Source organism: Notothenia rossii, assembly GCF_949606895.1.
Source record: "Notothenia rossii genome assembly, chromosome: 3".
In the NCBI taxonomy this organism is placed as follows: Eukaryota; Metazoa; Chordata; class Actinopteri; order Perciformes; family Nototheniidae; genus Notothenia; species Notothenia rossii.
This window is the reverse complement of record NC_136901.1, coordinates 42,632,358-42,646,877: the sequence shown is the minus strand read 5'-3', so window position 1 is coordinate 42,646,877 and position 14,520 is coordinate 42,632,358. Positions and strand designations below refer to the sequence as shown.

The window sequence follows — 14,520 nt, the reverse complement described above, 5'->3', positions numbered from 1 at the left end:
TATATATTTTAATTCAGAACATTCTCATGTTTCTAAACTCATATGTCTAAATGTATTTATCAGAAGAAGACAATGTATTCTACAGGTTTTACAAAGGTTTACAGATAAAACATATGCAATATAAAGACATATTAGTCCAATAAACTGTGTGTAAATGACACACAAAGAGATATATAACTGCCAATTTAAATATATAAATGATATATTAATATGTTAATTGGTTATAAATACTCTTTTCACAATAACAGAAGCTGTAAAAAATCGTAATAAATGTTTTATGTTCTTCTTTAATGACGCACGTGACCGCTAGTGGCGCTGTGGAGCTTTGTCCTCTCACTGTTGTTTCCCTCCTTTTACAAATCAACATGTAGAGGCATTCAAGTGCTTCTCAGAAACTCGGAATTTATAATATCAGTGCAGCAACATGTGACTTCTCGCGCTAAATTAACCCTTTTTGCAGACAGGAATAATAACAAATGTAACATATACCGTTTAATTCTTATTTTTAATATAAAAAAAACTAACTTTAAGACCGATTTAAGTGGAGGGATTATTATTATCTTAATATATGTATGAAATTAGCTTAAATATACACTTTAAAACACGTTGTGACAACTGTATGTATTCCCACCCTCTATTAAATGAAGCTTATTTTGTCAATATGTGAAAACATGGTTCATTTTATCCACTTGTTGCGTCGTAAATGTTGATTTCTGATATTTTCGAGGACAAATAAAGGAAGCGAACCGAATGACCCACTTTTCAGATGCGCCACGCATTCACGTCAAGTTTCACAGGAAAGGGTCGAGAAGCACCGGAAGTACTTCCTTCAAAATAAAATATACTTTATTGGTCACAATTTGGGATATATATATTATTGTTTTGCTGCAGCACAGATAAGACATGTGTATATGTAAATAAACAACATGTATATATATATTCTCAGTGAAACATTCATATATTCAGAGGAGTATCTAAACATTATTAAACATACAGAATGAATTAAAACACTGTACTGTAAACATAGTGAACTATAAATGAATAAAACAAGGGTGTAAGTAGCTTCAATTGAATGCATTCCCTTTCAAAAGTGGTCTTTAATTGTTGTCTCTGTTTAGTGCGGGACGATTACAGGAAATCTGACTCCTTCCGTTTTATTTTTTAAGGCCCAACCGGAAGTGCTGCGTGTTTTTACTCCATCAACCTTCACGCTGGTTTCCGCGTGTTGATACTGAAGAGGATCCGAAGAGAAACAAGTTTTGTCGCATCGCTAGAGACCCAAACTCAGGCCAAAACCAGAGGAACATGGACATGAAGAAGAGGGTTTCCTTAGAGCTGCGGCACCGCTCGCCCACAGAAGTGAGTACCCGGAGAATGGTGCTGTTTTTCGGGTAGAGGTGTAAACTTTAACCGGTCCGAAAACAGGAGGGATGGCGAGCACATGGCAGGGAGTCTGCAGGGAAAAGTGCTCAAATGTGTATTTACTATGTGGTCCTGGGCTGCAAGCTGCACCAAAGTCTTCAAAACGATTTAATTGGCTGCTTTTTAAACATATTTAATTCTCTTTAAACACACTAGGTGAGCAGATGTTTACCGCCTTGTTTCTATTTCTAAATTTCCACTCTTAATGTTCATATTTACACGTTAAATGTGCATGCATATCGTTAAACTGTGTTTTAAAACTGTGGAAGAAAGCGTGCATGCACCGCATAGTTTAACACTGAGAGGCACATCCGTGTGTCCCGGGTCCGTCTAATACCTGGAGCCGCATGATTTCAGAGTTATAACGCGGTGTTTATCTGCGTTGCATAACGTGGTGTTACACAATTTGAACACACAGCATTATTTATTCTTCTCTTTGTAATAACTTAAACCCCCATGTTGAAATGAAGTAGCCAAATACCTTAAATATATAATGTATTTAGACTGTTTCTTTTAATACTCGTGTTGAGCAGGAAATGCGTCATTGTTTTTCACACATACTGGAAACGCGGGTAAACACACCAACACATTATTTTATTAAAACTAAAACACATTTTAAATTCACTCTTTAAAACGTTGAGTTATATAAGTGAGAGCTGAAAGATGTACGTTGTTGATATTGTCGCCTCTCCAGGGATTAGTCAGGGCCCTAGCGTGAGTTTTTAAAGAGAAATGGAAACTCCGTTCATTTCTACGAGAGTCGCTCAGTGTCGCATGAAGCCCAGAATATAGCCGCTGTAGATTCAGAAAGTAGCCGGATCATGCTTACAGCGCATGCGCACTTAACTTTCCCTTAAGCCCCGCCTCCAATCTCCCGCTCTCTGTCAATCAAATGAATGGAGAGGTAAATGTGTTTGGATTCAGCTTTTAGATTATTATACAACTTTTAAAACCTAATGATTAAATCAAGGGGAATACAGGTGGTCGTGCTGGGTATTTTATTTAGCTTTAAAATATATAATACGCTGATTTACAGACGTTTATTACCCCTGTGTAAGTGGATTGGTAAACGTCTTTTTTAGGCCAACATGACGTCACGGGAGTTGTAGTACCACCGTTTGGCCGCTACGCCCATTCACAAAAATCAGCTTCAACGGCCGGAGCTAACATGCTAAGGGCGCGTAGCTCTGCTAAAGAGGCTACTTTCATCCTGTTACTTCGCTATAATCACCTCCACTCTTCACTTAAAACACTCTCAATAAGCTAATGTCATTAAATGGATGTAGTCTGATTCAGTTGTGATGAGATTAGATGGTTTAATAATGAAGAAAATTAGTTAGCAGAGAGCTAGCAACTAGCCTAGTCACATGTGTGTGGAGTTTATCAACAGTGTGGGCCGGGGTGCGTCCCAACATGCAACTGAACATGAGTCCTTCACACACACAACAGTCACTTTAACTGGATATTAAATTGTTTAATAATGTTTATACAACACAGTTTGTATTTATAAGGCTGCTGAAACTTAAACATTAAGCAAAAAAGGGCTACAATTAATGCTTTTGTGCAGATTTACTCGTGTTTTGTGTGCAGCAAGAGTCCTTTACACACACGACAGTGGAGGAAACAGTATTTAGCTTATTTAATTGAGTAAAAGTACTAAAACCACACTGTAAAGTATTTAAGTGTGATTGGGAAGATCGTAAAAAATAATATAAATATTTTGAAGCAAAAGCTGCAAATCTTAAAATATAGAGAGCCGGATCTGTTTTAAACTATTCACTTCTTAGTAATGGCAATTATCTTTCTGCTACCCACTCATGGTTTGTGTCACTTAAATATAAGGTTGCACGGTTAAATATATACCAAATAATTATAATTTAAGAGTTTATCCAAAGTTTTGTTTTTAAAAATCTGAATTTCTGAAGTAAAATAGTCAAAATTGCTGCCAAAATGCAGTCGTGTAGAAGAATAAAGTGTAATGTGCCGAGTTACTTTCCACCTCTGCACAACAGTCCTATAAGTGGATATACAATGCTTTAATTATACTTATATATATATATCACAGTTTTTATTTATGGGGCTTAGCAAAAAAGTGCTAAAAATTACATGTTTTTGTAGATTTAACTAAAGAGTCCTTCCCACATCCAGTAATTTCTCATATACTGAGCTTAGCTTTTCATGTCAATAACAGTACATGTTTGTTACTTATAGATCACATGAAAAATCACTTATCAGTCGTGAAATCAGGATTATTTATTTTAAAAACAGTGAAAATAAAAGCATAATGTTTGTTTAACTCTGAGGTCTAAGCCCTGTTTGGCTCGCCTGTTTTTTGGGGGGGAATGCTTTTAAAACGTGAACCCTGTGCTGCGCGATCAAGTAATATACTTGTGTGTGTTTTCACAACAAGCTAAGCTATCCGCAGATGTAGGCTAGAGGGATGTCTCATTACTGTAAAAATAGTTATGAGACCGTAAGTACAAAAGAAAAAACAAGACGGAAATGTTATCACTCGGAAATGTGTTGATGAAAATAATTATTTAAAATCTTAGTGACCATGGGGAAAAAAAAAAATATGTTAAAGCACCAAAATCCATGTGTATGTCAAGAAGGTTAGTTGTGTTAGTCCATTTAAATCATAGGAACCACAAACTTTATTGTGCTCCTTGTAGCTTCTTATATTTATTTGCTTATCAGACTACACTGAGTCTTTGAACGCATCGTGATACCGTTGTGATTTACCCGTCTTTTCTCTCTCCCTCAGGTCCAGGAGCTGGTTCTGGATAACTGTCGCTCCGGAGAGGGAAAGATCGAGGGAATCACGGAAGAGTTCTCGAACCTGGAGCTGCTGAGCCTCATCAACGTGGGCCTGACGAGCGTCGCAGACATCCCCAAACTGGACAAACTCAAAAAGGTGAGCCAATCAAACACACCTCGAGTCTTTCAGAGTCACCTGGGACCTTCAAACAAGGACTCTCAGATCCTCCCATTGGATCTCAGAACAGCAAACTCCATTGGAGATTTCAAAATTAAATTAAAAACCTTTCTTTTTTAATTTAGCGATTTTCGTCTCTGAATGTTTTTAATGTTGAAAAAAGAGGATTTTTTTTAATCGAAACGCCACAAAAACGTCATGTTTTCATGCGAGGTCCTTTGTGAGACGAATGGATCAACGCTTTTTGTATTGAAGGACTTCTATCTCCAACAGTGAACACATGTTTGTTTCCCTCCATCAGTAAATAGTAATAATAATACCTTTAAAAAAAAAGCTTTTCCCAGTTCTTCTTAAAGCTTTTTCTTTTATGAATTGACTAATTGGTTATACATGTTGTCCGCACCCCAGCTGTTTTGTTTCTTTTTATGTTTACATCGAAAGCAGTACACCCCAGAGTCATATCCTGTGTTTGTCTTCACACACTTAGTCGATAAAGCTGAGAGTAATTGCTCCTCTGCAGATTCCCCCCGTGAAAGGTTAACGTGATTCCAGAAACCAATATTTCTGTTCCTCAAAAACAGGACAATGACTCCAGAAATCTGAGTATCAAACGGAGCGTCAGGCCGCAGAGACAGCGTTGTTCTTACGGAGCTCCGCTGCATGTTGTTGTTGTTGTTTACGTCCGCGGAGACATTTGCATACGAGCGTAATTTTGTTGAGAGAATTGATATATCTCATGAACAAGATCAGAGACACAGGCCGTTTCTCAATGTCGAGTAGAGCTGCTGCAGAGCCACTATTTCAAGTATACATCGAGAGGCGCCGAATGCTGGGCATTCAAACAGTCCTTCGATGCTCGATGACGTAGTATACTTCGAATAGTGGCTCTGCAGCAGGTATACTCGAATGTGGTCGCTCTTTAGACGCCACAGGGACCAAGGAAGAGATATATATTCACGGACTTATCGAGTACGTTCTCTTATATCAGGTCTGAACCGTACACTGTTAGACTCACGTGAGGAGCTTCCTAAACAAGATCAGCGCCACAGTATTCATACTATATCTTTCTACAAACACCCTGATGATGTCTTGTTTGTTTGTGTTCAGTGAGCAGTAAATAATAAGTGTTTGTTTGTGTTTAGTTGGAGCTGAGTGACAACAGGATATCAGGAGGCTTGGAGCTGCTGTCCGAGCGACTCGTGAACCTAACGCACCTGAACCTGAGCGGGAACAAGTTCAAAGACATCGGTACACTGGAGCCTCTGGTGGGTGGACTCTCTTTGACACACACCGTCATTCATGGTTATATTGAAGAGATTTCATTTCAAATAAGTGCTAAATTCTATTGGGTTTCTAACGCTCTCCACAGGACTAAACTTTCCCAGTTTCACAGAATCTTTTTAAATCATTAAAGGTCCCTGTGTAGTCGTTCAAGGCTCCATAGTTGGGTTAAGAAATGCAGAATTTAACGTTTTTGCCAGAATCATTATAATAATAATTCAAACTGTACATTTATTGTGAGATTCTAAACCAGATGTGTAGAATAACACAATTTATGATCAAATGTTCCTATCTTAGATTTTTGCGGAGCGTTTAATGAGAAATGTGTGAATTTGTTTGGAGCTTTATTTATATAGCACCTTTCAAACAGAGTTAGACGTAGAAACAGAACACATTAAAATACACAGAGAATTAAATCAATAAAAAAACAGGAACGTTTCAGGGTTTCATTTCCCTCCTGTGGCCTTACTTTTCCTTGTAATTAAATTGTCTAATATTCACCGAATTGTATTCACTTCACTGTTTGTCTCAGCGTAGTCACTCATGGCTCTACAGTTGCTCAGAGAAGTGCAGAATTTAATGTTTTTTACAGAATATGACCAGAGCAAACGCGTTATCATTGGCGAGTAGAATAAAACATTTTATGAGGACATTTCACTGTCTTTTGTGATGCATTCAGGGACCGTCAGAAATGTAAATCCTATTTAGATTTAATGTGCAATTAGGATATTTGTTTTTAAGCAGGTACACAACAGAACAAATATAAATATATATATATACACAGCGCAGCATAAGGAAATAAAACTTTTTATGATCAGATTTCACTATCTTGGCCTTTTGTGATGCATTCAGGGACACCCGTAAATGTAAAGCTTATTTGGATTTATAGTCAAATGTGGATAGAAATATAAATATACATAAATAAAGCAGCATAAGGAAACGTACAGACACTTCATCCTGCCACCGACCATCATTTAAACAGACGGTTGTTTTTGAATCAGATAATTAAGTTTAATAATAATGCTGTGTTTTCTTTCTTTCTGCAGAAAAAGCTCCCGCAGCTAAAGAGCCTGGACCTGTTTAACTGCGAGGTCACGAACCTGGCAGACTACAGGGACTCCATCTTTAAGCTCCTCCCACAACTCACCTACCTGGACGGGTACGACATCGACGACTGCGAGGCGTCCGACTCCGACGGAGAAGTGGTCGACGAGGAGGATGAGGAAGGTTTGGGTAAAAAATAAATCCTTCATTTGAATTCCAGCTTTTTAAATCCTCATGTTAAATGTGTGACGTTTTTATTATAGTTATATTTGGTTGTTTTCATTTTGCCCTACATAATATTTAATCAGATGTATTTGTAGATTATTGAACGTTTAATTTGACTTTTTATATTTATCGTTTTATAGAAAGTCGTGGCTTTTTTACTACGAAATATTTAATCAATTTCATCACATTTTAATGTATTGAATGCTTTGAATCTAAATCTGTGTAAAATATGCAATTAATCAATTTAATTAGTATTAAAGTGTGGTTTTCAGTCGGTTGTGACGAATATAATCAATACATTTTGAGGCTAATTGATTTCTAAATATTGTATATTAATCTTGAGTAGTTTGTGGAAGTGAATTTAATTAACCTCATTTATGTGGATTTAATTCAGATTTCACCAGTTATTGAAATTGAATCAGTATTCATTTGTATTTATATTATTATATTATAATTGAGCAGCTTTATTTAAAGTGGTCTCACAAAGGAATACAAATAAGATTTATGAACAGATTTAGACGGCGCTCACACTTCCTGTTTGTGTCTCAGAGGGCGATTCGGAGGACTTTGATGAAGAGGAGGAGGAAGACGAAGAGGATGTCGTCGCCGCTGAGGAAGTAGACAGCGACGACGACAGCAACGAGGACGAGGTGAGGCTCAACGAGCTTTATTTAATATATTTAGCATTTATCAGCGCTACTTTAATACTTTAATTTAAGTATGGTGTACCCGTTTGTGTTTACTGTTTTGATTCTGTATGTGTTATTGGTGTGTGCCTTTTGACAATAATAAGGTGGTCTACTTTTTTTACTTAAATTTGCTTTAACGACGTAAATGAGAACTGATTTCTGAGCCTGGAGTAGGGATGCATATCGTTGACTTTTTTACGATACCACTGAACGATACCGATACTCAACAGATACATATCGTGATACTTTGAAAATGTATCATCCCACAATTACTCCCATGAAGCGCTTTACGATATAGTTAACATGTCAAATGAATATTAAATTCAATTGTGGGACTTCTTGGACCTTTTAGTAGGCTACTGAACAAACAATGAAAAATACATTAAAAATATGAAGAAAACCGATTATGGAATATCTTTTATAACACCCGCCATCAGGTGTGCCTCGTGAATAGCACATCTTGTCAATGCAGACAGACCGTTATAGCACCGTTAGAATTAATGTTAAACCTGAGATTCGACTAGAGAACAAATAAATAATAGAATAATGGTCATGAGATCTCGGCATTGCACAAACAAACAAATCTCATCTTTAAAATCCCAAATCCCAGTTCATTTGTGGGACTTACCTTTCTAGTATTGAACAAACAATGAAAAATACATAAAATATGAAGCAAAACGATTATGCAATCTAATTTGTAACACCCGTCAAAAATCTTTTAAAGTATCGAAACCGGATCTAATTTCGGTACGGTATACCGTAGCCACCAGTAACCGGTATTTCGGTAATACCGGATACCGGTATGCATCCCTAGCCTGGAGTATTCTTTATAGCTATTTTAAATCTTTTTACTCTGACTTAATACTTACTTTACTACATATAGAGATGTGGTCTTTGTTCTATGACGATATTCCTAAAATAATAATAATAAGAAACGCTATAAATCAGCTTTTATCGCTAAATAGGTTCAGAGAAAACAAAAGCATGTTAGCAAATATCTGTTTAATATTTATTTTTAAACAGATATTAAATGTAGCTTGCATTAAATACATAAAACACAGTTCATCTGAGAGTTTGAGGGGTTGAATCTGAATGTAGGGATTTACCCCGTGGCATTCTGGGATATGAAGTCTTTAACACCGAACTCTCTGCAGGACGGAGAGGTGAACGGAGACGTTGACAGCGAGGACGACGACGACGATGAAGATGATGACGATAGTGGTGGTGAGTAACTGAGGGGGCTTTAAAAACGCTTTAAGAAACGTTAAATGAGGGGGGGAGGCTTTTAACAGTGCATTATTTATTATGTAGGGCTGCAGTCGAATAGTCCATTTAGCTTAGGAACCTTTCTACGGAGTGAGATGACCCGGAAGTCCCTCAGTGGCAGCCATGATAAGTGCCGTTCGAATTCTCTACATGATAGGAAAGGAGGTTTCAAACTTCCTTTATAACCTCCTTTAGCTTAGGAACCACTGGACCTCCCTTACCGAAAGGAGAGGAGAAAATGCTGACCCACAATGTATTGCAGCCGCAGCATTTGCCGTCACTCAACAGTCATATTTATTTAGTTCATAAAATCATACGTATTGGGATCATTTGTATTAATGTGGGCCGGAGGGAGAGGGTGACGAGCATAAATTTCACTTTTCCTTTTTTATTTCAATTCTAACTTTGGTCATGAAGAATATGTTTCTCTGTTGTTCATAAAGCATAAAGCAACAGCATCAGAGCACGGTGCAAAGTCTCTAGATGAGTCCCTCGTTCTTATTAAACATCCATGTTGTAGTCCGCTGTATAGAACACTGTAGTTTCCATAGTTTCCCCACAGCAGCAGACGCACACCATGACGTCCGCTGGCGCATCATAAACACGTCAGATAGTGAAAGGGCATTCGGATTCTCTAAAGTAACGCAGTCTCTTCTCCTAAGTCCTTTTGAATTCTCCTATCCACTATCCCTTAACCCCGTGACCTTTCACTCAGAGGTCAAGGAATAGGAGATAGGGTTAGAATTTAGGAGCTGATTTTTGGATTATCGGAATGCAGCGCTTGATTACGATAGCTTCTCCTCTGGTTAGTAAAGAGGAAGAAAGCACTTTTTATGATTGAGGGGGGAGCAAATGGAAAAACAAAATGAAGTTGAAAATGTAAGAAATAAAATAAAAAAATTCAAAAAAATATTGGAAAGACAACCGGAAAAAAGTATTATATATATATTTTAAATTAAGGGAGAACAAAAGGGAAATAAATAAATATATATACAACATTTAGGAAAAATGTATATATATTTAATTAAGAAAACAAAATGGAAATAAAAACTATTTTTAAAAAAAATTACTTGCAAAAGGGTAAAGGAAAAACAATAGGAAAATTAATTAACAAACAAAAAATATAAACAAAAATCAGGGAAAATGTTTTTAAAAAGAAATAAAATTAGGGGAAAAGTAAATTTAATGCAAACAAAAAGATAAAGAATAAAAGCTAGGGAAAGGACAAGGAAAATAAATAAATATAAACAATTAAAATTAAGGGGGAAAAGTAAATGAAACCCCCAAAATGAGACGGCACAAAGAGAGGGACAAAATGAAGGGGGTAAATAATAAAGCATGTTCTGTGTTTGAATCTTTTCTGCAGACGAAGACTCGTCTCCGGCTAAAGGAGAGAAGAGGAAGAGGGACCCTGAAGCCGAGGAGGAAGAAGAGGAGGAAGATGATGATTAAGGACCCTGAAAAGACCCCAAAAAAACCTCTGACCTCTGGCCCGGTGACCCTTCCCCCTTCCATGACCTCCCCCTCCCCCCCCGGGGTGTGTCCCATTTCCCACGCCCTCGTTATCCTGCAGACCGAAACTCCGTTAATTCATCAAAACGACCTCGTTCTCCTTTTTTTTGATTTTGCAAAAAAAGTTTGTCAGGATTCACAAACTTCAGGCTTTTTTAATTCCTGCTATCATCAGATCTCTAAATGTTCCTTTCCAGCTCAAACAAATGTATTTTTATGCACATTTCTGAGTTTCAGATTCACAAACCAAAAAGCTTACTGAAGATCATGGTTTTCATCGAGTTAATATCCGATTTCTATCTCGTTTCAGTGTTTTCTAACATATTAGAAATGCATGTTATTCGCCCTCAGGGAAAAACTTAAACGTCATATTTTATAAACCAAATCATGATATTATCATTTAGGAGACAAAAAAGCAGAAATTCTCACATTTATGACGCTAGAAACTGAGGATTTGGGCATTTCTGTTTGGAAAATGACTAAAAATAATCTGGTACTAATTGCCCTTAAATACTCCAGAGACGGAAAGAGTTAATTAAGCAACAACAACGATTATTTTTACATGAAGACCAAGAGTTCCTTTCACAAAGCCAATTCAACTAAGTTGTTCATTTGTGTTAAAATGTGGCTTTTTGTGAATTTCCCTCAAATTTTTTACTCAAAACGTGCCATTTTTCTGCATCAATAAGGGCTGATTTGGGGCATTTATTACACAAAACCACATTTATTTTTGCGTTTCAGGACATAGAAGACCTGGTGTTGTTGTTCCTGAAAACAGTGAGGGCAAATCATGTGGACATTTAAAACGGTAAAGTCCTGCTGCGTTTACGAGTGAAAGCGTCGTCCTTTTTTAGGGAAAACATTAGAAAAAACAATAGAAACACATTTTTTCTTGAGTTTTTTCTGTGATCTAAACGTGAGCTTAAGTTCCCTTCTTATTTCCTAGATCATAAATATCTATCGTGTCACAAAAGTTGTAAAAATCTCCTTTTTTATTTGTGTATTTTTTTCTTGTCAAAATCAATAATTTCGTGCAAAAAAAAGCTTTAATTCTGTGTGGACGGAAACGAGAGCTCGTGGGACGCAGAAGCCAAATCCCTCTTTCCTCCGTATTTTCTCCCCCTTCCTAAAAAAACCCTTCCTCCTTTTCCTCTTCCTCCCCCGAGGCCGAGTCGCTCAGGGCAAACTGTGTTCTCTCTTTTTTGCCAACAGAGCTTTTTAAAAGAAATATTTTTTCAGAGAAATTGTTTTTTTGTTTCATTTTTCGTATGGTTGTCTGGGGACACTCTCTCTTTGTCTCTCCCCCCCATCTTCCTCTTCTTCATCTCTCCCCAATGTATGCCTCCTCTTCCTCCGTCGAGAGATCCTTGACACTTACACTGACTAGTTGACGTGTTTTCTTTTTTTTTTTTACTTTCTGTAAGTTAAAGGAAAAACAAACAACAAAAAAACACACAAAGGACTGTAAATAAAATCTTAACATTTTGCTCCTGGCGTCTCCTCTCGTGCGTTTTGTCTCTAACGCCATTTTATTTCACAGGTTTCTCCTTCAAAATGTTTGCTTTTAGACATTTTGTAAGAAGGTCTGCAGTATAGATATTTAAAAAATATTTTGAAAATCCGTGTCCTTATAGTTTGTCCACCAGAGGGCGACAATATACATTTTTTCAGATATTGGTATTATAACAATATTTTGTAGACATCTTCACGTAGTTAACATTGCGATATGTTAAATGAATGGTTAGTTCTAAAATACATCGGCTTGCAAGATCCTCTGAGACATAAATTAGGGGAAAATATAAATATATAGTAATTAAAACGAGTTGCAGTTACATAGTTTGTCCACCAGATGGCGATGACACTTTACTTTTTGTAAAAAATTATACTTTGTCGAAATGTTTCACGTATGTTGACATTGCGATTGTTAGTCTGAGCAAAGTTCTTCATTCTCAGTATCTTTCTACCTATGCTTAAAATGAGAATTCTTAAATACATCAGAGTACAATATCCTCCACCAGAGGGCCATATCATTTAAAATAAAATGTTTTAATATTGTATTCTAATCCAGGGTTATTGTGCATACATTAAACATTTGTATTTTTAGAGTTAAGGATTATTCATTATTATGGTATTTGTTAAAATGTGCTAAAAGATGCTAAATAGAGTTTTATTAGTCAGATAATCTACATATTTGTACTCACGGTCAACTTTTATATTTTCAGTCTTTAGTTCGATTGTATCTTATATTTTTAGATTGTATAATTGTTTATTTTCTATTTTTTTTATTTCTAATTATGTGAAATAATTTGTTTTAACTGCTACTGCCAGAATATATTATCTTAGAAGGGCTGGAAAATAATAACCAGGTTAAAATGTCTGTTTCAGTTTATTTGTTGTAAATGTTGATTTGTTTGTTTGTTGGTTCAGAAAGTCGCCCTCAGGTTGTTTCTGGTGTTTCTGATGTCCAGCTCCAGCTGAGAGATCCTCACCTGTAGAGGAACAAAGAAAACATCACAACAATAAAAATCAACTCTCTGAGATGTGATTTAAAGAAGGGTAAACAAACAGACAATATTAGATACTAAAACATATATGTGAAATGAAGAACTTATGATTTGACGATGAATGAGACTCAAAAACCAACCGTAAGTTTCTTTACGATACATTTTTGGGCCTTTTAGATGCCAATAATTTGACCGAAAATATCCTATTTTGTCCCCAAGGCTCCAAACACTTCAGTAAGACAACATTTTTTATTATTTTAGAGAATAACATATTTTAGCCTCCTGTGTAACACACATCTTTCTCGTTCAGTTTGTCCTTCAGGCCTCTGATCTCGTCCTGCTGTCTGTAGAAAGCTTGCAGGAGCTGAAATAAATAAAAACACCTTTTCTCAGCAGGAAGATAAAACGTTTTGCACGCCGGATATTCTCCTGTTTTCGGATGTATTCCCACCTCGTTCTCGGTGTTTGGCGGCGGTTTCTCTGCAGGCTCGCAGCAGTGCGGCGTGAAAAAGTTCGTCAACAGCGTCTCGTCCGGCTGCCAACCCGACAGATCGCTCGCTTTTCGGGATATTTGGCATCCTGATATGAGAGCTGCTCCTCCAGGAAGGCCTCAAAGAAGAGATTCAGGAAAAATGCAAACTAGGTGACAGAATAACGGACAGTTTTCCTTCATGCTCACATCGGCCGCAAATATGATATTTTAAAGGTCTATTATGCAGGAATTGTCAGGTTTCGTTAACATAGCTTCTAAAGTTGACCACAGCCCAATAATGCTAAAAGTGAACCACCTGTGCAGCATGATCAATCATTATAAAACATCATATATATTATTCTGAAATGGACCAATCTGCACAATCACTACTTTTAGGTTAGGGTCGATGATTTTACTTTTACTTTAGGAACATTTTGAATGCAGGACTTTGACTGTAACAGAGTATTCCTACACTGGTACTTCTACTTTTACTCAAGTACAAGATCTGAGTACTTCTTCTTTTACTCAAGTACAAGACCTGAGTACTTCTACTTTTACTCAAGATCCGAGTACTTATCCCACTTCTGGGGTTTTGTCTACTTGCTGTTTCTGCCATTTTTGGACAATGGTGTACATTTTTAAAGCTTCTCATTAGTTGCATTTGAAGGCCCAACGTGCGCCAGGTGGAATTACAACTCCCATGCCAGTCAAGTGATGCCATTCTGCCCGAAAAACACTTATTTTGAGCTACTTCAACTACCCTAACCCTTCTTTAAACTACTGTTTCATGATTGATTTTGACTACCTCTTCCATAAAGTCATTATTCTCAGGTCTCTGTGGATCCATCTTCTCTGCAGGGGTTTCTGGGTAAGGGTTGGAAACTCCTATCCCAGGTTTCAGGGACATCAGCACTGGACCTAAAGAGAGAGACACAAGAAGTGATGGATCATGTATTTCGGCCATTTTGGCTCCAAAGGGATGAGTTACTGACTTCTGTTGATCCCCGACAGCCACTCCTGAGCCGTCATGGCCGCCTGGTTTCCTGCCGTCATCGGGTACAGATCCGCTTGGAAAATACCAGACTGGAACAGAGGTGGGAAGTAATGGAGTACAAATACTTTGTTACTGTACTTAAGTACATTTTTCTGGTATCAGTACTTTACTCAACT

At 37.0% G+C, this 14,520-nt stretch overlaps 1 protein-coding gene and 1 pseudogene across 4 annotated transcripts; one reads left to right on the top strand and one right to left on the bottom strand.

The window, feature by feature from the left end:
* The first annotated feature begins 1,022 nt into the window (after window positions 1-1,022).
* Window positions 1,023-11,861, top strand: LOC307031630 (acidic leucine-rich nuclear phosphoprotein 32 family member D-like). Of its 3 annotated transcripts, none has more exons than XM_079668881.1 (8): window positions 1,023-1,054; window positions 1,167-1,359; window positions 4,187-4,336; window positions 5,500-5,622; window positions 6,685-6,865; window positions 7,457-7,557; window positions 8,751-8,820; window positions 10,229-11,861. In XM_079668881.1, the coding sequence occupies exons 1-8, from the start codon at window positions 1,038-1,040 to the stop codon at window positions 10,312-10,314; spliced, it is 921 nt and encodes a 306-aa protein (XP_079525007.1). In that variant the 5' UTR covers window positions 1,023-1,037; the 3' UTR covers window positions 10,315-11,861. The 3 variants fall into 3 exon arrangements, with proteins under 3 accessions (XP_079525007.1, XP_079525006.1, XP_079525008.1); XM_079668880.1 differs by having other exon boundaries at window positions 6,685-6,871; XM_079668882.1 differs by lacking the exon at window positions 1,023-1,054 and having other exon boundaries at window positions 1,181-1,359; window positions 6,685-6,871.
* On the bottom strand, window positions 11,041-14,442 carry LOC307031632 (coronin-2A-like; annotated as a pseudogene). Its single transcript, XR_013810628.1, has 5 exons — window positions 14,343-14,442; window positions 14,156-14,268; window positions 13,330-13,487; window positions 13,174-13,242; window positions 11,041-12,863 (listed from the first exon to the last, which is right to left on the bottom strand). The product of XR_013810628.1 is annotated as a coronin-2A-like (transcript).
* Between the last annotated feature and the right edge of the window lie 78 nt (window positions 14,443-14,520).